General features: G+C 43.3%; 1 protein-coding gene across 3 annotated transcripts in view; it reads right to left on the bottom strand.

Moving 5' to 3' along the window:
- Positions 1 to 24,490, bottom strand: part of COL24A1 (collagen type XXIV alpha 1 chain) — a 460,026-nt gene that overhangs the window by 349,451 nt on the left and 86,085 nt on the right. For all 3 annotated transcript variants that reach the window (XM_033916356.1, XM_033916354.1, XM_033916355.1), the window contains exons 5-6: positions 15,441 to 15,494; positions 8,812 to 8,865 (exon numbers count right to left, since the gene is read on the bottom strand). In XM_033916356.1, the coding sequence (XP_033772247.1) occupies positions 8,812 to 8,865; positions 15,441 to 15,494 (108 nt within the window). The remainder of the gene's footprint in view (positions 1 to 8,811; positions 8,866 to 15,440; positions 15,495 to 24,490) is intronic.

The following is a 24,490-nucleotide window of genomic DNA, read 5'->3' as shown; positions in this document are numbered from 1 at the left end:
TCTTTGACCCAGAACATGAGGGAAACATTAATAATAATGTCTGTTGTTTTAAATCCAACCTCAAATTCCCTGATAATAATTGAATAAAAGAGAGCATGTAAAATGTGGCCTGGCCATATAAAATTCTAAATACCACAGAACAGATTTTAAAATAAACTCTTGTCTCCACCAGCAAACAACGGAGCTCAACTAGCAGGGGAGAAACCCTATCAGCTCTCCTAACCAAAAAAATAAGCCTAGCTATCAGATTTTGAATTGTATATAGTTTCTTATATATCATCCTGGAACAGCCTTCATAAACCATGTTATGATAATCCAACTATAAAAGCACTAAAGATTACCATATTTTCACATAGATAACGCGCACCCGTGTAAAACACGCACACGTGTATAGCGCGCAAAAAACACAAATTTATGTACAGAAATTTTTATATACCGCGCACACCCGTATACCGCGCATGCTGCCCGACTCTCCCGTCGCCGCCTGACTCTCCTTTCGCCCGCCCCGACTCTCCTCTGGCCACCCCGACTCTCCTTTCGCCCGGCCAGGGGGGTTGCGGGTCGGCTGGGGGGGCGGTCGGAGGTTCTTGGGGGGGCGGTCGTTGGGGGGAGGGGGTTTGCGTCGAGGGCAGGAGGGCCTGGGATCACTCCTGCCCGTAATGTAGTGCGGGGTGGGGGTAGGGGGGTCACCGTGGCCAGGAGGGTTTGGGCTCCCTCCTGGCCCGAACAACTAGCGGGGGGGGGGGGGGTCGCCAGGGCCAGGAGGACTTGGGCTCCCTCCTGGCCCGATATTGTCGGGGAGTTGGGGAGTCGGCAGGGAAAGAGGGCTTGGGCTCCCTTTTGCCCCGATCGTGTCGGGGAGTCAGGGGGGCAAGAGGGCTTGAGCTCCCTCTTGCCCCGATCGTGTCGGGGGTGCCGCGGTTGGCTGGGGCAAGAGGGCTTGAGCTCCCTCTTGCCCCGATCGTGTCGGGACCGCCAAGAGGAAGCAGCAGGACACCGGTAGGAGCTTCTACATGATGGGGGGGGGGGGGCGGGAGGCTGTGGGGGTGCGAGCGGTCCTTCAGGGTGGGGGTGTGGGTGCAGGTGGGAGTGCGTGCGAGCGGTCCTTCGGGGTGGGGGTGCGGGTGCGTGCGAGCGGTCCTTCGGGGTGGGGGTGCGAGCGGTCCTGCGGGGGGGGGGGTGTGAATCAGATGTGGGGGGAAACTATGTAAAAAAAATTTTGTACAACGTGCTCATGCGTATAACGCGCAAGGGTGTGCGCGGTACGTAAAAACCACGTATAACGCGCGCGTTATATGCGAGAAAATACGGTACACTCTCATTCTAAATATTTTCTAATCGATAGTAACTTCCTCAACATATCAAATTAAGTTTTCACAATCTTATTAACTTGATCTAGCATTGAAATATGACTGCCCACCTGAATCCCCAAAATTACAACTCCACTCCTCCATGAAGATGAAACAGTGCTAGAAAGTGAGGACTATAGAAAATAAAAAAAAACAACAAATCATACCAGGAATACCAACTAATGATAGACCACTAGTCTAAGGAGGGTAGAAAATTAGAGTGCTACAGAATTAACTGACTAAAATAGCATTGTCAATGAATTATTTTAAGGAAATAAACACCCCATGAGACAAAGTCTAAGGAACAAAAATAGAAATCACAAGACTAGTATAGAATGGGAATGTAAGAACATATAAATAGCCATACTGGGTCAGACTAATGGTCCATCTAGCCCAGTATCCTGCTTCCAACAGTGCGAGTCTCACAAAGGTTACTGCAGGAACTTACAGCAACCATTTTTTACTACAGAGACTGTCGGGCAGAAGCGTAGAAATATTGCTCCTACCCCGCTTCACTGCTAGACCAGCAGGGACCTAAGGTAGGCCTGCAGAGGGATTTGGCAGGGAGGAAAGGGAAGGGGAGGGAGCAGGCTGATTAGCTAGTTGCACAAGCAAAGTTGCTGTGAGGGAGGGAGGGATTTTCGGCAGCTCCGGCTTCCAAACCACTGGGCCACCAGGGCTGTACTGAAGGCCTGTGGTGGGTCCGAAGGAGTGTGTGTCTGGGAAGGGGGGGTGGACTAGCTCTCTGGCTGCACCAATGGACCACCAAGCCAGTGCTGGAGGCCTGTGGTGGGTCTGGGAGGGGGGATGGGTCTGTTAAGGGGGATGGACTAGCTGGATGTTTGGCTGCAGAGCCCAGCATACAGGACACCAGGGAAGTGAGGAAGGGTCTCATCTTTCCTCCAACAACTGGGGAACAGCAGATTTATCTCTCCATACCCCCTCTCTCTTGCAGTCCATATCTAGGTCCTTCTTCCGCTACCTCTAACTGTCTGACTGTAGCCCCTCCCAAGCAAGCACTCAGGTGATCCCCATTAGCCTTGCTATTTAATCTGAACCCTCTCTGGGTGGCGCTCTTTCTAAAGGCCTCTGTCTTGATTGGCCTCATCTTTCCTCCAGCAACTGGATAGTCATACATTCTAAGCTCTTCAGTTCCTGTCTGTTCTGTCTCTTGGTCCTGTTTTCCCCTTGGTCCAGCTTGCTCTCTAAAATAAATTCTTTCATCTGTTTTCTTTCAGGAAGGACAGGAGATTCATCTCTCCATCCGCCATCTCTTTTGCAGTCCACATTTAGGCTCTTCCCCCGCTGCCTATGACTGACTGACTTTAGCCCCTCCCAAGCAAGCACTCAGGTGACCTCACTAGCCTTCCTATTTAATCTGAACCCTCTCTGGGTGGCGCAAGCAGCCAGCACACAGTGAAGGAGCATGAACGAGGAGCACATGCTCCTTAGTGCGCTACTTCATGCGCCTCCCTATTCTCACTACCTCTCTTCTTGTAGATCTCTATTTCCTTTCTCTGTTCCTTTCCTTAGAAACATAGAAACATGATGGCAGATAAAGGCCAAATGGCCATCTAGTCTACTCATCTGCAGTAACCATTATCTCTTTCTCTCTCTGAGAGATCCCACATGCCTATCCCAGGCCCTCTTGAATTCTAATGGCTCCAATTCACTTTCTGCTTCTCATACTCACTCTCCCCAATCTTACTCCTTTTCCCCTCTCCTTGTCACACCACAAGTCTTCACTATCCTTCTTCTTTTCCTATCCCCTCACCAGCCATCTTGTCATGTACCTTATTCACTGTACTCAAGCATTCTCTCTCTTCCATTCATCCATCTCCTTTCTCTTTGAGCCCCGCCCATCTTCGTCATTGCCATCATTATTCCCCTTTGCTTCAGCGCACTCTCTTACTCCTTCTTCTGCTCACTTCCGGGGATGTCAATCCAATCCTTGGCCCTCCACGCCATCTGCTTCCCCAAGTGTGTAACCGCCCTAACCTTATACCTATTCCTCTCCTTCAGTCCTCCTTTCTCCTTTTCTCATGTGCCCTGTGGAATGCTCATTCTGCCTCCGACAAACTGCCCTACATTCATGACCTCTTTATCTCAAAATCCCTCCACATGGATTTGCCCTGAGGACTCCATTGCAGCTGCTGCCCTCTCCCATGGTGGCTACCACTTCTCCTTTACTCTTCGTCCTACTGGTCGAGGCAGAGGTGTTGGGCTACTTCTCTCTCCTTCTTGCAGATTCCAACCTCTTCTTCCTCCTCTATACCACTGCCTTTCCTCATTTGAAGTCCACTCCGTCCGCCTAGTCACTCCTCTACCTCTGCAGATAGCAGTCATTTATCATCCTCCCAACAAGTCCTCTTCCTCCTTTCTCACTGAATTTGACTTCTGGATTTTGGGCTTCCTTGGTTCATCTTTTCCCTCCCTCATTCTTGGGGATTATAACTTTCACCCTGATGATCCCACCGATATGTATGCTTCTAAGTTTCTTGCCTTAAACTCCTAATTTGACCTCCAGCTTTGCCACTACCCCCTCTCAATAGGATGGCCACTACTTTGACCTTGCCTTTTTCTCCAATTGACCTCTCTCTATAACTTCTCTACCTCACTGCTCCCCATCTCTGATCATCATTTGATAACCTTCACAATTACTCCCCCGCCCCCCCTCAGCCAGGCCCAGTCACCTCCAACAGGTTTCAAAATCTTCAAACCCTTCCTCGTTCTCAACCACTGTTTCATCTCTCCTTGCCTCCACTATATTATCCAAGTTTGTCCACGAGGCTGTTTCATTGTACAACTCTATTCTCTCCTCTGCTCTGGGTACTCTTGTTCCCCCTGCTCCCCGCTCTATCAGGCGTACCCAAACCTCAGCCTTGGCTCACTCCCAATATCCATCACTTATGTTCCTGTACCCGCTGTGCTGAGAGCTTTGGCTCAAATCTCGCACACGTGCTGCCTTTCTTCACTTCAAATTTATACTGACCTCCTTTAATTCTGCGCTTACATGGGTCAAGCAAAACTACTACATCCAACTAACTAACTCCCTTTCTTCCACCCCCGTCGTCTTTTTGCCTTGCTGAACTCCCTCCTCAAAAGGCCCCCACCTCTGACCTCTCCTCTCTTTCTCCCCAGACTACGGCTGATTACTTCCATGACAAGGTCTGCAAGATTGTCCTTTACTTCACTACAAAATCGCATCCTTCTCCCCTATCCACCATCCACTCTCCTGAGCTTCAAACTCACACCATCCCTTCATCCTTCACCTAAACAACTCAGGAAGCTACTCTTGCCTGGTCCCACCCTCTCATCCCTCCGTCAACTACCGCTGACATTTCTTCCTTCTCTGAAATCACAGAGGAAGAAACTGAACAACTTCTGTCTTCAGCCAAGCCTACTACATGTCCCTCAGACCCTATTCCCACCCCTCTACTTGACCCCATCTTACATACTGTTATCCCTCCCAACTGCCATATTCTCAATCTATCCATTTCCACTGCAACTGTCCCTGCTGCCTTCAAATATGCGGTGGTTAAGCTGCTTCTCAAAAAACCCTTTGCTGGAACTCTCCTAGCAATCCAACTATCGCCCTATCTCCCTTCTTCTGTTCCTATCGAAGCTATTCTCCATTGCTTTCTGGACTTCCTTTCAACTTGACAGATTCTCGATCCTTTACAATCTGGTTTTTGCCCCCAACACTCCACAGAGACTGCACTCACCAAAGTCTGCAGTGACTTGTTCATGGCCAGATCTAATGGCCTTTACTTAATCCTTATCCTTCTTGACCTGTTTGCTTCCTTTGATACTGTTAATCACAGCTTACTCCTTGTTACCCTGTCCTCACTTGGATTCTGTGAATCTGTCCTCTCCTGGTTTGCCTCCTGCCTCTCCCAATGTACCTTTAGTGTATGTGTTGGTGGGTCCTCTTCTGCTACTACTCCGCTCAGACTCCTAGACTTTGAACTACTGTCTGAATCACTCTTGATGAAATAGCTTCCTGGAAACCAACCACGAGGTTATGAACATACCGCAGAAGAGCAGTTGGGATTGTTGATAAAGTAGAACATAACAAACGTTTCAAATAAATAAGAACCTTCTAGAAATACCTGTGGAAAAACCCTCTTACCCTCAAAAAAGATAAAAAAAAGACAGCCATTTAGCTAGTTTAGAAACTAGCAGCAGGAAGGGATGGGAAAGCTTATTTGAATTTAATTTATCTAATAAGAGAGCTAAACCATAGAAACTTCTGTTCAAGGGGATATAAATCACTGAACTAAGAAACTCTGCAAAAGTGAAAATAAGATGGCCTAAAACCTAATGCTGTGTCCGAGAATTAGCCTCAGTTGCAAAGTGTTGGCCAGCTAGCGACTGGCTCAGGTATCCTAAGTTCATCAACATGAAGGTGCAGATAGCCGCTGACACAGAAGGAATAAGGAACACACCACTTACCAGCCAAAAACACCCCTACCGGGAAATTTCCCTTAACAAAAATACTTGCTTACCCCAAAATTTAGTCAGGCACTCTTAAGGAGTGACCCTTTAGTCTCTGGACTCCAATTGGACTGTGCAAATACAAATATAAGGTCTAAAAGGGAAAATATAGATAGATGTACGTATCAGGGGCTGATTCGGCATTACAAAAATTAAGAAATTTGTGCTTCATTTGTAGTTACCAAAAAACTGGAGGGGAGAATAAATTTTCTACTATGATGGTACCGTAGAGTGACTAAAGAAATGTCAGTGATATATTAGAAAGTCACTGCATAGAAAAATCTAACAAGTATAAACTCAAATATGATTGGTTTACATTTCTGTGCTTAGAACTCTGCTCAGAGACATGAAGGCTAGTTTTTCCGCCTCACCACCCAATCATTGCAGTGTTCAGTATAAGCCGACTCTGAAATGTGAACTTATCAAAATATTGAGTGCTAGCCTTTACAGCTATGCTGATGCTTTCAATTTTGCATTTTGATGTTTATCAATATAAACTTAACTTTAGAGGAGTGACTGGTTCCGACGTGCCACGTTTCGATGCTGCGTCAGGGAACCGACAAAACAGCTACACAGCTATATTTTAAAGCTGGAGGTGAAGTCACACTGAGATTGAAATTCACTTTCCTGCTCTTAGTTTTAATTTGTAGTTACCAGCTGAGCTGCTATACATAGCCAGGCTGAATAAGAAACATCTGAAACAATACTGGAAGACTGAGACCTCTGTCCTTCTGTTTGCCTTGAGAAAAAAAGAGGAATACAGAGATTGAGGCAGGCTTCCATGTCCATATCTTTGTGCCTCAGAATGTTGCAGAATCTGGGAATGTGTCCAAAACTGGTAGGAGGAAGCTAAGATGGCTGCTGCTTCCTCACTTACTGAAAGTAGCATTCAGACCTAAGAGACCCTCAAGGAGTTTTATATTAAATTTGAAATCACTGTGGAGGAGTGGCCTAGTGGTTAGAGCAGCTGCCTCAGCATCTTGGAGGTTGTGAGTTTGATTCCCACTGCAGCTCCTTGTGACTCTGGGCAAGTCACTTAACATTTCATCGCTCCATATAAACCGCTTTGATTGTGTAAACCACACAGAAAAAGCACAGTTACTTACCTGTAACAGGTGTTATCCAGGGGCAGCAGGCAGATATTCTCACAGATGGGTGACATCATCCATGGAGCCTGGTACAGACAATGCAAAAGTCTATTGTCACTTTAACTTCCGAGATGTTTTGGAGACTGCCTGTACTGATGGTCCTGCGAGCTGATGTCAGGTGGGAAGGCACTTGTGCAGTATGGTACATGCGGCATGGGCAGTCTTGAAACTTCTAGGAAGATAAAATGATAGTACAGCCATGTCCATACCGGGTTCCATGGATGATGTCACTCCTCTGTGAGAATATGCTGCCTGCTTTGTCCTGGGATAAAGCAGTATTTTATTTATATCGTCCCAGCCCCACCCCCCTTACCCCCAAAAACTCTACTTCTGAGGTTATCCCAGCCATTAGGATTGCAAGCACCAATTCTGAAAACTTCTCTCATGCAAAACTTCGCTGACTGAAGTGCCAGAAAAACAGAATAAGCGGTCAAGGCTCAAGAAAATTGAACCTGCAACTCCCAAAGCAGAAAAACCTTATCTGTGCTACTTCAAAGTAGAGTCCAAAACAAAAGACCATTAATGTACAGACATAACACACAGCTCTCCCACGAAAGCAAAAGATAATTGAAAAATACTTGCAGTTTGAGATCTCATTAAACCCTGACTTCTAGAATTATAAATGAGGAGCCCCACCTCCTTTGCTCACCTGAACTGCAGATTTTCATCAGGTCCCGGAGGTACTGACCTCAACCCCAAAGAAAATGCCTTCCCATGGATCAGGGGTGTCTAACCTTAGCTCTCAACAGCACATATACTGGTTTTCAGGATTTCCCAAATGAATATGCATGAGATCTATTTGCATATAATGGAAGCAGTGCATGCAAACAGGTCTCCTGTAAATTAATTTTTATGGTATTTATTGAAAGTTGTAAGTGTTGTCTTTAAAATATATTGTAATGTACTCCTGTATAACACTGTTTAAGTTTGAAAATGAATTAAAAAAAAAAAAAAAAAAGCGTGGGATGAACACAGAGGATCTCTAATTAGAAAAGGAATGGTATAAAACAGACTAAGGTCAGTACTGGGCAGTTTTGTGTGGGCTGTTAGGTTTAGGATGGGCTGGGGAGGGCCTTGACAGAAGCTCCAGTGATTTGGAATGCGAAGACAGTACTGGACAAACTTTTTAGTCTGTATCCTGCAAATGACAGGATGGTTAGGATAGGCTGGAGTGAGCTTCGACAACGGTAGTGGGAAACTAAAGATGGTACCAGGCGGATTTCTACGGTCTATAGCCCAGAAATATTAAAGAAAAAAAAAAAAGAGAATTAGTTATATGCGTTATAAATTCTGTACTGGAGTTCCTGTTGAAGCCTTCCCCAGCTTATCCTAAACTGAATTGCCATATATGGGAAATAGACCGTCCAAGTCTGCCCAGTACCAGCCTTAGGTCATGTATCAAAAGAAACCAGAATATGTAAAAAGCAGTGTTTTTGCCAGAGGCAGACTTGAGATAACTTGGTGAGTACTTCAATGCCAAAGTATATGTGCTGACCAGTTCAAGTGACAGGCTGTAATTTGAAAGGGGTAATTTTTTGAAGTAATTTCTACACATATAGCCTATTATAAAATTCAGATTGAGGAAAAAGTCTACATATTGACATTATAGTTCTTTCATTGATACAGTAGGTGTGTATAGGGCAGTTTTGGGCAGAAAATGAGCAGAGTTCACAAGCATGTACATAATTATAAAATATTTAAATATATAACATACTTGCATGTACGTGAAAACTTTTACACTAGGTGCCCTGTTATAAAATTACTCTCCAATAGACCAACACAACAGAAAATGTGAGGAGAAGTTCATGAAAACTTACCTTGTCTCCAGGTGATGCCTGCCCAGGGGATGATCCTGGATCTCCTTTAGGACCCTATTACACAGAGATCAATTAGTCAATATAGGGTACATAACACACACATACATTTATAACAATTCAGTCTTTAGTGTGTCTTGATTCTACAGTATGCATTATATGATACATTAAATGCATCATATTAGAAAACCTAGGAAGCATTTTCAGTGTTGACTAGTTTGTAAGTAAGTCAGGTCAACATTTAAAAGCACTTAAGCACAAAGCCACTAGTGCTTTCTTTTTTTTTAATCTATTACATAAAAATAGATAAAACTTTGGCCATTTCAGTTGCTAAATAGCTATAAACCCCTGGCTTCTGATGGTAATCTATGGCTAGTGATGTGCACAGGAGGTAGGCCAGAAGGACACTATCAAGTAAAAAGAGGGAAAATAGGACAAATAGAAATTCCCCCTTTACCACTATGTTCAGGGTTCTGGGACATTGATCCCCATAGCCATATATTTATAGAGGTAGCCAGATGCTTAGAGAAATTTTCTGCCAGCTCCCACCAAACTATTAACCAGAGAGAGACATAGACTGTTTCTTCCTACTCCAAACTTTTCCCTTCCTCTTATCACTCCAACTGCTTTCTCTCTCCCTCTACACCAGTGGCCTTCGCTAATTTTTAAGCGAGGGCCATTTTGGGTCCAAAAGGGCTGAAGGGGAGCTGACAAATATCTTCCTACTTAGGGTCACGATGCCAATAACGCTTCTCGATGTTCATTCCTACCAGAACACCTGGCCTTGGTCACACAATGCAGAACACAGATGAACCCTATGCAAATACAGAATCACATACTAAAAGTACTAATATACAAAATTGAAACCCATGCCAGACTCTGCATGCAGTATACCACCAGACAAATGTATTTCTTCCTGAATAGTGCAATATATAGACAGCAGAAGTAAATTTTCCAAAACTGACACTTCAATCACTGAATTAAAAATAAAATCATTTTTCCTACCTTTGTTGTCTGATGGTTTTATTTTTTTAAATCATCTTTTCCCATCTCTGGCTACACTTCCTTCTCTGCTCTTAACTCTATTTCCAGGGCCTTCTTATCCATTTGCTGTTTTTCTGCCCTACATCCATTTTTATTCCCAAACCAAAAACAATAAATAAACTGGGGCAAAAAGCTGAACACTCACTACAAAACACTACAAAAGATTCCCAGATAAATCAACCAATTTCACATATATTTAATAAATCTTATGTCATCTAATATAATAAAACGGTAAGCCGCGCATGCGCACTTCCTATGCGTGCGCCGGTTTTCCGTGAGCTGTAGCGACCCATAGGAAGTGCGCATGTGCGGCTTACGGTCTGGCCTCACGCGACGCAAGACAAGTGCGCATGCGCGCCCTTCCCTGCTCTCTCCACCTGCGGAGTGGCGGCTGCCGGCCGCTAGCAACCCCTGCCCTCTCGGGGCTCCAGCGGCGTAGGCAGCACTATAAACACGCTGCTTCGCGCCCTTCTCTGCCAATTTCCTCTGCCGCGTCTCTGATGACATCGGAGACAGACGCGGCAGAGGAAATCGCCAGTAGAAGGCCGTGAAGCAGCGTGTTTATAGTGCTGCCTATGCGGCTGGAGCCCCGAGGTTTGTCGGCGGTGGGAGGGTCAGGAGCAGGCCGGATCGACAACGGCAGTAAAAGAAGGGGGAGGGGCCGAACGGAGCAGGGAAGAGAAGGGAAAGGGGGAGTGGGGGGAAATGCTGCTACTGCTTCTACACAGGAAAGGGGGGGATAGGAGGGAAATGCTGTTACTGCTGCATAGGGAAGTGGGATGGAAATGCTGCTGCACAGGGAAATGGGGAAAAATGACAGACAGACAGCGGGAGGGAGGGAGACAGAAAGAAAGAAAGACACAGGGGTAGGGAGAGGGACAGAAAGACAGACAGAGAAAGGGGGCCAGAGAGAGAGTCAAAGGGAGAGGGAAAGGGGGCTGTTTTGGGGGGAGGAGTGTGCTTCGGGCAAACAGCTTTGCTCTGGGGGGGAAGACAGAAGGGGCCATGGAGAGACAGGGAGAGGGAAAGGGGGCTGCTTTGGGAGGAGGTGTGCTAGGGACAGACAGCTTTGCTCTGGAGGGGAAAACAGAATAGGGCCATGGAGAGACATTTGGGGGGAGGTGGGTGCTGGGGGCAGACAGCTTTGCTCGGGGGGGAGGGGGAGACAGAAGGATACAGAGAGCGGCCAAGGAGAGAGAGCGAAAGAAACACAGACAGATAGACACATCTATTCTAGCACCCGTTAATGTAACGGGCTTAAAGACTAGTATTAAATAATCTTCATGTGCTCATAGAAAAGTGATTCAGAGAGCACCATACGGTAAAAGAAAAAAAAAAATGGAGCCTTTGCTAGGCTTCTTGAAGTAGCAATTGTGAAGCATGGCTCGTATCGAAGTCGGGGTTTACCATCTATTACTTTCATCATTTATAACATAAGTGTTTGCAATTTACATTTCTATACCATCAGAGTGTTTTTTGATATCAAGGAAGCTACCCAGAGCTTATGTGCCATGATTAGAATATGATATGCACCACTAGTGAAATTTTTACCATATAGCGTCCTGTGAATCACTTTTCCATGATCACATGAAGATTATTTAATATGACATAAAATATATTAAGTATATGTGGAATTGGTTGTTTTATCTGGGGATCTTTTGTAGTGAGGCTACATCAATTTTTTCTTAATAAAATCTCAGTCTTAACCTGTCCTTGCATTTTCTTGGAATCCATATTCAGCTTAGCATTCTTATTTTGCTAATCAGATACATTCACAGTAACATCTGAAGTAAAATTACATAGCTGCGCAATTTTCCCTTTCAACATGTTCTCTGTCCTTCTGAAATTGATCTTGTTGAGGCAGTCAATGTGAGCTGAAAATTAACCGGCATCAACTTAGAAAGTTGACCATCTCTATTGGATACTGTCTGTGGGGAAATTGCCCCATGTCCAGGCACCCATACACTTTAGACTGATGTCCCTCTTTGATATCTGAATTTGAAAGATTTTATAAGGGGTAGGAAAGGGGGCTCACGGCATCGATGGTAGGGGGAGGGCCTTGGTCCTGGCCCGACTTTTTTTTTTTTAATGGGTACAGATGTTGTGTGTATGTAACCACACAAAAAAAGCTGCTCTTCCCCATGCCCCAAACAGCTGAGTGGCAGGAGAAACCCTGAAGCTGCTCACCTATTTGGGTCAGGGAGAGCAGCTAGTTTGACAGGAGGGAGAAGCTGTGCCTAGTGATTGCTATTCATAACGAGCATCAGGCACAGTTCCTCCCCCCTTTTACCGGTGATTCTCCGCACGAATAGTGTACATATAATTTGCACGCTATTGTGCTAAGCATCAGAAAATATCGTGGTGGCAGTGATTTTACGATCTGTGGTGTTAGAGCTTTGTGCATTTCTCCCTAACTCTGTAAATCTAGAAATTTTCATGAGAAAAAAAAAAGTTTTCCAAAATATATCTTCATTGCAGCCACTGACAAAACAGCTGTTTCCAATTAAACTTAGCAGACCAAGAGGAATTTTCTATTTTGTTCTGAGGCATTCTAAGATGTGCATTAAGATGCCTCTTCCCCTAAAGCAGAAATTTTAAAGCAGGTTTATTATGACTGTTTAATATATTGCTTTGATTGCAACTGTAAGCACATGGTAAACCTTAGAATCACAAGACAACACAGATGCTAAGCACTTATCTTCAAAGGATTACTATAAGACTAGATGTGCTTTTCATTAGCTCAAATGAAGATTTACATCTTTACAACAGAAAATAGTATTGTGACATTAGGAAAGTGGGCCTGACACACATAACTGTAGCATTAAATACTGGTTTTTTTTGCAAACTTAAGAACAGCAAGTCTGAGGTTGAACGTTTTGTGCAAGATGTCCACAAACCCAGTAGGAAAAATGTCCATTTTCAAAGCTGCCAAACCTCTATCTTTTATTTTTGAAAATGAGCTAGATATAAGTTTTGGTCCTTAAGACATCTACCTTTTTTGCCCATTTTCAAAAATAAAAATGTCCATGTGAAAAACGTACAAAAGCAAGCTTTGTAGATGTACCCAGATACTTGTGATGGTCGGTATATCAAAATATTAATAAATTTGAAACTTCACCAACTACCTTGACTGATCGTGGCAAAAGGAATCCCCAACAGCTGAGCCAGTTTCGGGAATTCCTGATGGCTCAGCTGATGGTGATTCCCGCTGCCAGTATCAGCTGAGCCATGGAGCCTTACACCCCTCCCCCCGACATCCCCCTCATATCCCTGATATACCGGACTTCCTCCGACATCTCTTCACCCCCATCCCCCCAACATTCCAAAACACCCCCTCGTACCTTCGGATGAGAAAACAGCAGGTGGAAAGTTCACTCCCTCTTGCCTAAAGGGCTGTGTGCTACAAATGACGGGGCTTCCCCCTCCCAAAGCTTCTTGGGATGCAGTGAGAGGGGTCAAAGGTCTTGATTGGCTCAAAACAGCAGTTTAATATAAAGACTGGTATAGAGAGGGCTCATTCAAAAGTAAAGGTTCTTGACTATAAAAAAAACTAACTGTTCGGATGGGGGATTACGTCAAAGAATTGTGGTCTGGATGGGAACGTCTGAAGGGAGTAGAAATGCAATGGGCAAAACTGAAAGGAGTTATAAGGGCGACAAATCTTTTTGTAAGGCAAGTAAGTAAAAGTAAGAGGAAAAAAAGACTGTTTTGGTTCTCAATAGTAATAGCTGAGAAGGTAAGGAATTAGACGTTAGCTTTCATAAACTATAAAAAGATCGCAGAAAGAGGAAGACAGGCAAAAAATATCTGGAAAAGTTAAGAGAGACTGGTCATGTAGTCAGGAAAGTAAAGATGTAAATGTTAAGAAAAAATAGCTGACAAGGTAAAACGGGGAGACAAGACATTTTTTAGATATATCAGTGATAGAAAGAAGTGCAAAAGTGACATTGTAAGACTCAAAGGTAAAGGGAAGAAATATGTAGAAGCATTGCTTAACAAATATTTCTGTTCTGTGTTCATGGCTGAAGTGCTGGGAGCGGGACCGCAGAAGATAAATGCGAATAGGGATAGAGGACTAGTAGATCCTGATTGATTTTCAGAGGTTTGTATTCGTGAAGAGCTAGCTAAATTAAAGATATACAAAGTGATGGGGCCAGATGGTGTACATCTGAGGGTGCTGAAGTTACGTAGGAAAGTTCTGGTAGCTCCACTGAAAGACCTTTTCAATGCTTCTCTAGAGTCGGGAGTGGTACCGGAGGACTGGAGAAGGGTGAATGTTGTCATTCTTCATAAAAGCGGAAGTAGGGAAGAAGTAGGGAATTACAGGCCGGTAAGTCTGACCTCTGTGGTAAGCAAATTAATGGAAATGCTTTTAAAACAGAGAATGGTGAAGTTTCTAGAATCCAGTGGATTACAGGACCAGAGGCAACTTGGATTCACTAGAGGTAGGTCTTGTCAGATAAATCTGATCAATTTCTTTGATTGGATAAGAATTAGGTAGAGGGAGTTTGCTAGATGTGGTGTATTTAGATTTTAGTAAAGCCTTTGACAGTGTTCCACACAGACATCTATTAAATCAACTGAGTGCCTTTGGGATGGATCCCAAAGTGACAGGCTGGATCTGAAACTGGTTGAGTGGAAGGCAACAGAGATAGTGGTCAATGGAGATCGCTCTGAGAAAAGGGATGTTACCAGTGATGTACCTCAAGATTCTGTTCTTGGGCCTATTATTTTTAACATTTTTGTGAATGATATTGCTGAAGGGCTGTCCGGTAAGATTTGCCTCTTTGCGGATGATACCAAAATCTGCAATAGAGTGGATACCCCAGATGGTGTGAATAACATGAAGAAAGACCTAGTGAAGCTTAAAGAATGGTCTGAAATTTGACAGCTAAGAAATGCAAGGTCATGCATTTGGGCTGCAAAAAAACAAAGGAACAGTATAGTTTAGGAGGTGAAGAGCTTATGTGCACAACAGAAGAGAGGGACTTGGGTGTGATTGTATGTGATGATCTTAAGGTGATGATCTTAAGGTGGCCAAACAGGTTGAAAAGGTGACGGTGAAAGTTAGAAGGATGCTAGGGTGCATAGGGAGAGGTATGGCCAGTAGGAAAAAGGAGGTACTGATGCCCCTGTATAAGACTCTGGTGAGACCTCATTTATGGTTTATTAATCTTGTTATACTGCTTGTTCATTTTACTTTTCCAAGCGGTTTACATAAATACAATGAAATAAAAACAAATAAAAATAGAACTCCTTTGTTAAATAGAATAGATCTAACTCACACAACAACAAACATACAGGATAGCAGTCATTCCTAAATAAAACAGTAAAACATGTGCCACTCAGGAGGAAACATATGCATTTACTGAGCGTTGTTCAGGTTAACAAAAATGTAGACAACTGAATTGGCTATATTTATCTACACAAGATTTTTTCTGGGAATACTTCTATCATCTATTTGTTTATGACTCAAAAACGGAGAAGCTAACTGTATTTTCAGTTACTCTGGCACTGTCAATATGACCTAATGCTGCAGTAAAATATTACTACATTAGAAAAGCCAAAGGACAAAGGTATTGACCTACCTTAGGACCAGGCAGTCCTGGCAGGCCTGGATTCCCATGTGGTCCTGGTATACCCTAGAAAATTGAAAAAGTGACAATTACAGTCAGTTAGAGTGAATAATAACAGTGTGTTTGATTTATACAGCATTTTCTATGCACCAGGATCACAACATACTTTACAGCTTAATGTTTCTGGAAACATGCCTTACAGCTACCCAAGGGCAGATGGTCTGGCTGCACATTTCTGGCAGCTGAACGGACTAAAAGCTTTGAAAGAGAAGAGGGTAACATAATAAAATAGTAAATGGCAGTAGAATGAAAGGCAACTAGCCCATCCAGTCTTATTCCTGTTCACATTGAGGAGTCTATATCCCAACTGCCAACCATGCAGTAAGAGACCATTTGTGGGATATCAGTCTTTGTCAAGGACACTGTTTATCTTTGTGCTCCAGCCTGTTGGGTAGATGAGTACAGATAATCCCTTATTTAGTTTGTACTCGGCATCCCTCCCCTACCACGTCTAACCACAAAGTTTATAATAATTTAAAAAGTTACCACCATTGGCATGGCCATTTTCTGAATTTCTGAATATTCTGCCACTACTTTCTGCTGCATGAGCTTGGTCAACATAAGGCATACATATCGCCCACTTCTTCAGCACCAGCAGCAGATAAATCCAGACTAGTGGGTTATGCCCGTCATCTACCAGCAGGTGGAGATAGAGAGAACTGAATTAACTCTGTCTTATTGGATAAAAAGCTTCCTGGCCAATTAATATGCTCTATCTTCAGCAAGCAGATGGATGGCTGTCTTCTAGCTCCTGATTTCTGTTGCTGGGGTCCTGTACTTGTGACAGTTGATCTAAGGATGTCTGCCTGAACGGTGCTTTGGGACCCTCCCAGGTCCCTGCCCTACCCTCTCTCCTTCTTTGAAGAAGATTTGGTGCCTTATTTTTCTCCTTTCCCATATTACAAAGAAAAAAGAAAGGCACGTGTAAGTTCCATGGCTTCTCCTGCTGCGGGCTCTGACAGAAACAGGATCCTCTTTGCTGACTTGCACAGTTTTTGCCTCTCTTATTTTCTGCCGAATTATTGGGTAAGTATGTCTTTAAATTCTTTATTTTTGCTGGCATTATAGTTAACAGTTCATTTGTTTTTATGGCGGCAGAGAATGTTAACAGTGTTTGCGCTGTAGGAAGCAATGAACACCGTTGGGAGTGATTACGGCTGGCTGAACAGAGGTGTGGCAGGAGGCAGCAAGATGGCAGCGGGTCTGCCTTCAGTTTCTTGTGCTTTGGAGGGGTGGCCAAGCTCTCCGATGAATACTGTGGCCATTTTATTTCCAGTCACAATTCTTCCTCCGCAGCATTGGAGAGGCCAGGACAAGGGGTTCTTTAAGCCTCTGTGCTCTTTCTCTGCGCACAGGTCTGAAGCAGCAGGGCAGTCATATATATGGCAATCCACGGAGCCAATTTCCCATGACTTTATTTATTTATTGATTTATAATATGATTGCACATTGCCATTTCTGTTGAAGAGGGCCATGCCTACTGCTATACTGCCTACTCAAATAAGCTCTTTATATCAGTTTCGGTCAGATTCTTCTGGGGCTTCACTGCTGCTCACAGACAGCAGACTTATAAGAGTTGAAGGTTGGAATCATCTACTACAAAAATTGAGGAAAGAGCTACCTTGCTCATTTCATTTGTGTTTCAGCAAGATCTTAATGCTGTATTGAAGCTTTAATTTCGTAAGGCTCAAGCTCCTTTTATGGGACAGCGTATTTGGATTTATCCCGATGTTAATAGACACAAGAAAGGAGAAAACTGTTTCTAGTAATGAGGCAAGAAGTGAAAGATCTTGGAGCTACTTTCCAATTGATTTACCCTTGTAAATGCCTCATAAAATACTTGGGGATGAAATATACCTTTTTTGTTCCGGAACATCTTAGGACCTTTCTAGACATGAAAAAGATCATCAGGGACTAAATGGGTGCTATAAATATGAGAGGAATATACCTGTTAAAGCCTTTATTGTTATTGTTTCTTGCTGTTTGAATTTCAAAGTCTCAAATGGTGGACTTTCCCCCAGTGGCGTACCTAGGGTATGTGGCACCCGGGGCCCATCATTTTTTGACACCCCCCCCCCCCCATGTAAAAATTTTTTTTTTTTTTTTTTTTGCAATAACCATGAAATGGAATAAATGGTCAGAATAGTGAAAATTTTCTTTTATTGAACCTCATATATGTAACCATTATTCCAAACATAACAAAACATAAATTATGTCTAAATTGTCATGACATTAGAAGTACATATGGAGTAGTTGCAGGCAGTGGCGTACTTAGGGTATGTGGCACCCAGGGCCCATCATTTTTTGACACCCCCCCCATCTATATGAAAAATATGATTTTTAGTACCAATCTACATATCGCACCACAAGAGTGTACCTAGGAAAAGGCTGCATCTTAAACACTGCAGTGAGCACTAGAACACCAACACATACATTGTAAAACTAAACAAGCCAGATCCCGCACAGTCAATTGGTCCTGTAGTCAATGCCAACTGAAAACTATGTCTTTTTCATACACACAGAACAGAGATACACCCTCGCCCAAAATGGAATAATCACAAACTAAAAATAGAAATATGTAGACAAAAGTTAAACTGATCCGCCAAGAAACCAGACCCTGGATACAATGCAATACCACAAAAAACAGTAACACATGTCCTCTAAAACAGTGCAAAATATAAAGACAGTAGATGTAAATTTGAAAAAACTGATACATAACAATCACCACTTTATAAATTAACAAATAAAAATAAAACAAATAATGAGATATAAAAAAATACAATTTTATTGGACTAATCCCCGTAAGCTCGGTCCCCATCCCCGCAAACCACCTGATTCCATCCACACAAGCCTTGAATTGTTTATATTAAAGTATAAAAAGAAACAATATTCTGTACAATTGTCAATTTATAAATCAGCGTCTTCTCCCCACTCTCTTCCCCATTTCCCTTCAGCATCCTCAGCCCACTCTCTCTCCACTTTCCTTCAGCGCACGCACATAAAAACAAGCAAGTAATTTTATATCATTTTCATTCTATTCATTCATAGAAATTAAAGTCTAGATAATGCCAGTCACATAACAAAACATGATTTTACAAAAATAATTCCCTGCAGTCAAGCCTGCAAGGATTATTAGATGTCTTTCAGCAGTTCCCCTCCCTCCCTCCCCCTTACCTTTGTGGCCAAGTCAAAATGATCTACCAACAATAAAATTTTAAAAACACAAAGCACGCTGTACGCAGAGAAAATGTTAATTATCATTTATATTCCGCGGGTTTTCAAAGAGGTCAAGGCAGATGACTTTATGCAATGTCACCTCAGTAACAACTATACAAAAATAGACAAATATTCCCCCTCCCTTTTTACTAAACTGCGATAGCGGTTTTTAGCGTAGGGAGCTGCGCTGAATGCCCCACGCTGCTCTCGACGCTCATAGGCTCCCTGCGCTAAAAAACTCTATTGCGGTTTAGTAAAAGGGGGCCATAGTGCAAAATATAGACAGCAGATATAAATTTTCAAAACGGACACATTTTGATCACTAAGTTGAAAATAAAATCATTTTTCCTACTTTTTTGTCTGGTGATTTCATGAGTCTCTGGTCCTTCTTCTGATCCTTCTTCTTTCTCTCTCCCCCTGGCTCCCCTCTTTATTTCTGCCTTTCTTTCTCTCTCCTCCTGGCCCCCCTCTTTCTTTCTGCCTTTCTTTCTCTCCCCCTTGACCCCCCTCTTTATTTCTGCCTTTCTTTCTCTCCCCTTGGTCCCCCTCTTTCTTTCTGCCTTTCTTTCTCTCTCCCCCTGGCCCTCCTCTTTCTTTCTGCCTTTCTTTCTCTCCCCCTTGACCCCCTCTTTATTTCTGCCTTTCTTTCTCTCCCCTTGGTCCCCCTCTTTATTTCTGCCTTTCTTTCTCTCCCCTTGGTCCCCCTCTTTCTTTCTGCCTTTCTTTCTCTCTCCCCCTGGCCCCCCCTCTTTATTTTTTCCTTTCTTTCTCTCTCCCCCTAGCCTGCACAAAGCCATCGTGCCGATTTCTCCACTTCCACGATTCTTTCCCTACCCTCACCCCCAAGCCAGCAGCCGATTTCTCCCTGCTCCTTCCCCGATGTCCTGATGTCCTGAACTTCATCGGGCAGCAGCAGCATTCACAATTCACTGATGTTGCCCGCTTCAGGCCTTCCTCTCTGTCGGGTCCTGTCTTCATGAAAACTGGAAGTAGGCAGGACCCGGCAGAGAACAAGGCCTGAAGCCGGCAACAGCAGCGAATTGTAAACGCTGCTGCTGCCCGAAGAAGGTAATGGAGCACCGAGGCAGTCCGCTTCTCCCCCCTCCCAGCCGAACCCCCGCTGACCCTCCTATCTCCCCCCCCCCGTGAACCTTTCCGACCTTCCCAGCGAGAGCAGCAAACCTCCTTCGCGGCTTTCTCCTCCCTCTGCCGCGTTACTGATGACGTCATCAGTGATGCGGCAGAGGGAGGATAAAGCCGACGCTACTGGAGGGAGGTTTGCTGCTTTCGCTGGGAGGGTCAGAAAGGTTCACTTGGGGGGGGGGAGAGAGATAGGATGGTCAGCGGGGTTTCGGCTGGGAGGGGGGAGAAGCGGTCTGCCTTGGTGCTCCAAGGCCTGGCGCCATTACCTTTTTCGATAATGGCGCCGATGCTGCTTTCGCTGGGAGGGTAGGAGCGCGATAGGGACCGGGCCAGCTGTGCACCCCCCCCTAAGGCGGCACCCGGGATGGACCTCCCCCTCGCCCCCCTTGGTACGCTACTGCCCTGGGGAAACAGCCTGCAACAAGATCGCGCGATGCCAGAGATTTTTGCCTGCTTCGGCTGTTTCCTCCGCCGCGGTCCCGCCCCTCCTCTGACATCAGAGGAGGGGCAGGACCGTGGCGGAGGAAACAGTCGAAGCAGGCAAAGATCTCTGGCATCGGGATCTTGCTGCAGGCTGTTTCCAGACGCGACACCCGGCGCAGGGGGGGGTAACTGGACCGGACCGGGAGCACCCCCTCAGGGCTTGGTACCCGGGGCGGACCGCCCCCCCCGCCCCCCCCTTGGTACGCCACTGCTTTCCCCTTGTTGGGCGTGGGGCTGGTGGGGGATGAGAGAGGGAAAAATGTTGGATATGGCAGTACAGAGAATGGGAGAGATGCACCATGGATCTCTCGCTCTCTCTTTCCCCATTCCCTGTATACAGGATGAAGACAGGGACTGAGCTGTGGGGATGGGGATGGGGTGGAGACAGGGTTTTTTATATCAGTCTTAGTAGTTTGCCGGTCCACAAAATAATTCTTTTATTTCCGCTGGTCCATAGGTGTAAAAAGATTGAAGAACACTGATCTAGATCAGTGTCTCAAACTTTCTTGAGTCGTTAAGCAGCTTTTTGGAATGTCCTTTAAGAGAAAAGCCTATTTTACAAAGATTGATACCATCTATTGCTGCCTAAAAATTATTTTCAGTGATATTGCCACTGAATATCCAGATTACAGTATATGCCATTTTAAAATAACACCACTGTGGGCTCAATATCTGGGAAATCTATTATAAGATATTTAAATAAAAACCATTTTACCTGGACAAATTTTTCAATTTTAGGGAATTAAGAGTAGAAACAGAAAATGACTAAAACTGTCAGATACAATGTGTTTTCTCAATTCTGATGATCTGGATGAAAAGATCTTTATTGGATGTCTAACAAAGTTTAAAATCTTTCATGTGTGTATTATAGTCCACAAATATGGAATAACATGAAAGTCAAAAACAAACAAGACCAATAAAGATCATCTGATCCACCTTGCTGTTCCTTTGTGTGTGTGTGGGGGGGGTGTCTCACATTTTTGTAGAACTTTGTGGGGGGGGGTTATTTTTTATTTGTGCTTTCTAGTCTAGACCATTACCCACCATGTCCTTTCCATTCTAAGACAATGTCCTCAGTTATTCAGAGGAACATTTGAATGTGGCGCAGTGGTTACAGCCTTCAGAACCCTGGGGTTGTGGGTTCAAACTCACACTGCATCTTGTGACCCTGAGCAAGTCACTTAATCCCCCCATTGCCCCAGGTACATTAGATAGATTGTGAGCCCACTGGAACAGACAGGGAAAAATGCTTGATTACCTGAATAAATTCATTTAAACCATTCCTGAACTCTCCTGGGAGAACAGTATACAAAAATAAATAAATAAATTTGAGACTGCTTTTACAGAATCAACTACCTCTCAAAGATGATGATTCTATAACTATGACATTATTAGAACAATGGGAAGAAGTTATATATTTTAACAAAGATGTCATTACAAATGACCTACATTATACATTTCTCTCGTAGAATATTGTCGCCAACAAAGAATCCAATGGGGTCTCAGGATCATGAAAGGGCCAACAATGTTTCTGAATGATCTGAACTTTTTAGATAAGTGGTGTGCAATACTCAATAAATGTTCACTAGATTTGATGATATTATTGATAGAGACTGCTAAACAAAGATCAGAAAAAAAAAACTAGATTTGACTTAGAAAAACATCTAGATACTCTCAAGACAAGGTTTCGTGTTCTTCCATATTTGTAGATTATAATACATTACATGGAAGATTTTGAACTTTGTTAGACATCCAATAAAGATCTTTTCATCCGGATCATCTGTTCCACCTTGCTGCTGTTCTCATTTCTGATGCAACACCATAATCTGCTTGATTTTAGAGATCCTCTCTTCTAACACCAGGCCTTCTTAATTCACTTAACACCCCACCACCTTCACCAGGAGATTATTCTATGCATTCAGCGTGTAAATAAATATTTTCTTATATTATGTTTATCTCCTTCCAGTTACAGACCTTGGCCCCTTTTTCTAGAATTTATTTGGCAGTGAAAACCATCCATTCTTATGCACTATGAATATCTTTGCGATTTCTGAAAGTCTACTATGATATCCCTCCTCTGCTCTAAAGTAATTATATTTAGGTCTGAAGTCCCATGTCATACAGCTGATTTTTAATCTTTTTGATGCTGTTCTCTGAATAACCTCTGCTCTGTCCACATCCATCCATAAATACAATTTCCATAAATGGTTTAGCATTCTTCTGGGCCCTGCTGTCATCTAACTACAATTTGACTATCCAGTTAGAAATTATCATCCCAAGATCTTGATCTAATTTGGTGCCTATCAATACTGCTCTCTTAGATTTCTTCAGCTTAGAAATAATGTATATCTTTAAAACAGCTAAACAGGATGTCCATATTTAAAATGTTATCATCTCAGAACACTGTATTAGAATTGACTTGAAATTTAACTGAAAGACTTGCTTATGGCTATTTATCCCAGAGAACCACACACACACACACACACACAGACAGACACACATAATTTTTACAAGTCTTCACTGTGACTGAGCTGCACTTCTGAAACATACCGTGCTTTCCTGTAAAATATTAAGGGGTTTCTAGCCTTTTGCCCCCAACATCTACTGTATAAACTAGAATGTGGTCATCATAATCAAACATTTAGCCAGCATTTTCAGGGTAATTACATACAATGAATACACAGGGCCTCTTGTGTGTTAATTATAGGCAGCTGTTGTTCTAAGATCAATCCAAGTCTCCCAACACAATCTGTAGGTCAGGCTTTTTTCCTGCCTCTACCCCCCTCATTAGCATTTCTGAGACACTAGCCAATTCAATACTAAAAATAAACTCATGTTTGAAGGGGAAACTGTTTCATAACATAACAATGTAAATCAAATGTATGGTCAGCACTGAAAAAAATTCAGCCAAAAAATATTTACTTAGCACTCCCCAGACTTAATCTTCCCTAATTACAGTATCTGCTGTACTGACACAAGAATTGCAATTCTTGAAGGGAGCCTCTTTAATTGCTTCCTGTTGTAAATAATGGCATTAGTATAACCCTAAACGGTCATGATTGTCCCACACAAAATTGGTGCTATCAGTATGAGAAAATAGGAAGCCTGGGAGGGTTTTCCTTTTGACCTACAAGGAAGGAAGGACCAGGCAAGGCACTGTTTTGATGACCCTTATAAACAACTAAGAAAACTGTTGAGGACCACTGTTGCACTTAGTGCAGTGATTTTCATCTCTCCTGTTCTTTGTTTCTATGTACTGACAGGGATAGAAAAACAATTCATAGTGACCATCACTCTTATTCTGAAAAACCTACTTGAAAGTATCTATTCTGCAAAAGGAGACCTCAAGGAAGATAAGATCATAGTAGAGAGACTGAATGAATTCTTTGTTTTGATCTTTACAGAAGAAGATGTAAGATGTCTATCTGAACTGGAAATGGTTTTCAAGGGTGTTGATGTGGAGGAACTGAAAGAAATCTCAGTGAATCTAGAAGATGTACTATGCCTAATCGACAAGTTAATCACCTGGACTGGATGGTATACATCCCATGGTACTAAAAGAACTCAAATATGAAATTGCTGACATGCTGTTAGTGACCTGTAACCTGTCGCTAAAATCATCCATAGTATCTGAAGATTGGAGGGGTGGCTAATGTTATGCCGATTTTTTAAAAGGGTTCCAGGAGAAATCCAGGAAATTACAGACCGGTAAGCCCGACTTCAGTGCCAGGCAAAATAATGGAAACAATTATAAAAAATAAAATTGTGGAACACGTAGACAAACATGATTTAATGAGACTGAGTCAGCATGCGTTCAGCCGAGTGAGATCTTGCCTCACCAATTTGCTTCACTTCTTTGAAGGTGTGAATAAACATGTGGATAACGGTGAGTCAGTTGATGTAGTGTATCTAGATTTTCAGAAAGCTTTTGACACAGTTCCTCATGAGAGGCTCCTGCGAAAATTAAAGAGTCAGGGGATAGGTGGAAAAGTTCAGTTGTGGATTAGGAATTGGTTATCGCATAGAAAACAGAGGGTATGGTTAAATGGCTATTTTTCTCAATGGAGGAGAGCAAATAGTGGAGTGACTTGGGGATCTATACTAGAACCAGTGCTATTTAACTTATTTATAAATGATCTCAAAATTGGAATGACGAGTGAG

This window comes from Geotrypetes seraphini, chromosome 12, assembly GCF_902459505.1.
Source record: "Geotrypetes seraphini chromosome 12, aGeoSer1.1, whole genome shotgun sequence".
Taxonomy (NCBI): Eukaryota; Metazoa; Chordata; class Amphibia; order Gymnophiona; family Dermophiidae; genus Geotrypetes; species Geotrypetes seraphini.
The sequence above is the reverse complement of the archived record's forward strand: the minus strand, read 5'-3'. Positions and strand labels throughout refer to the sequence as shown.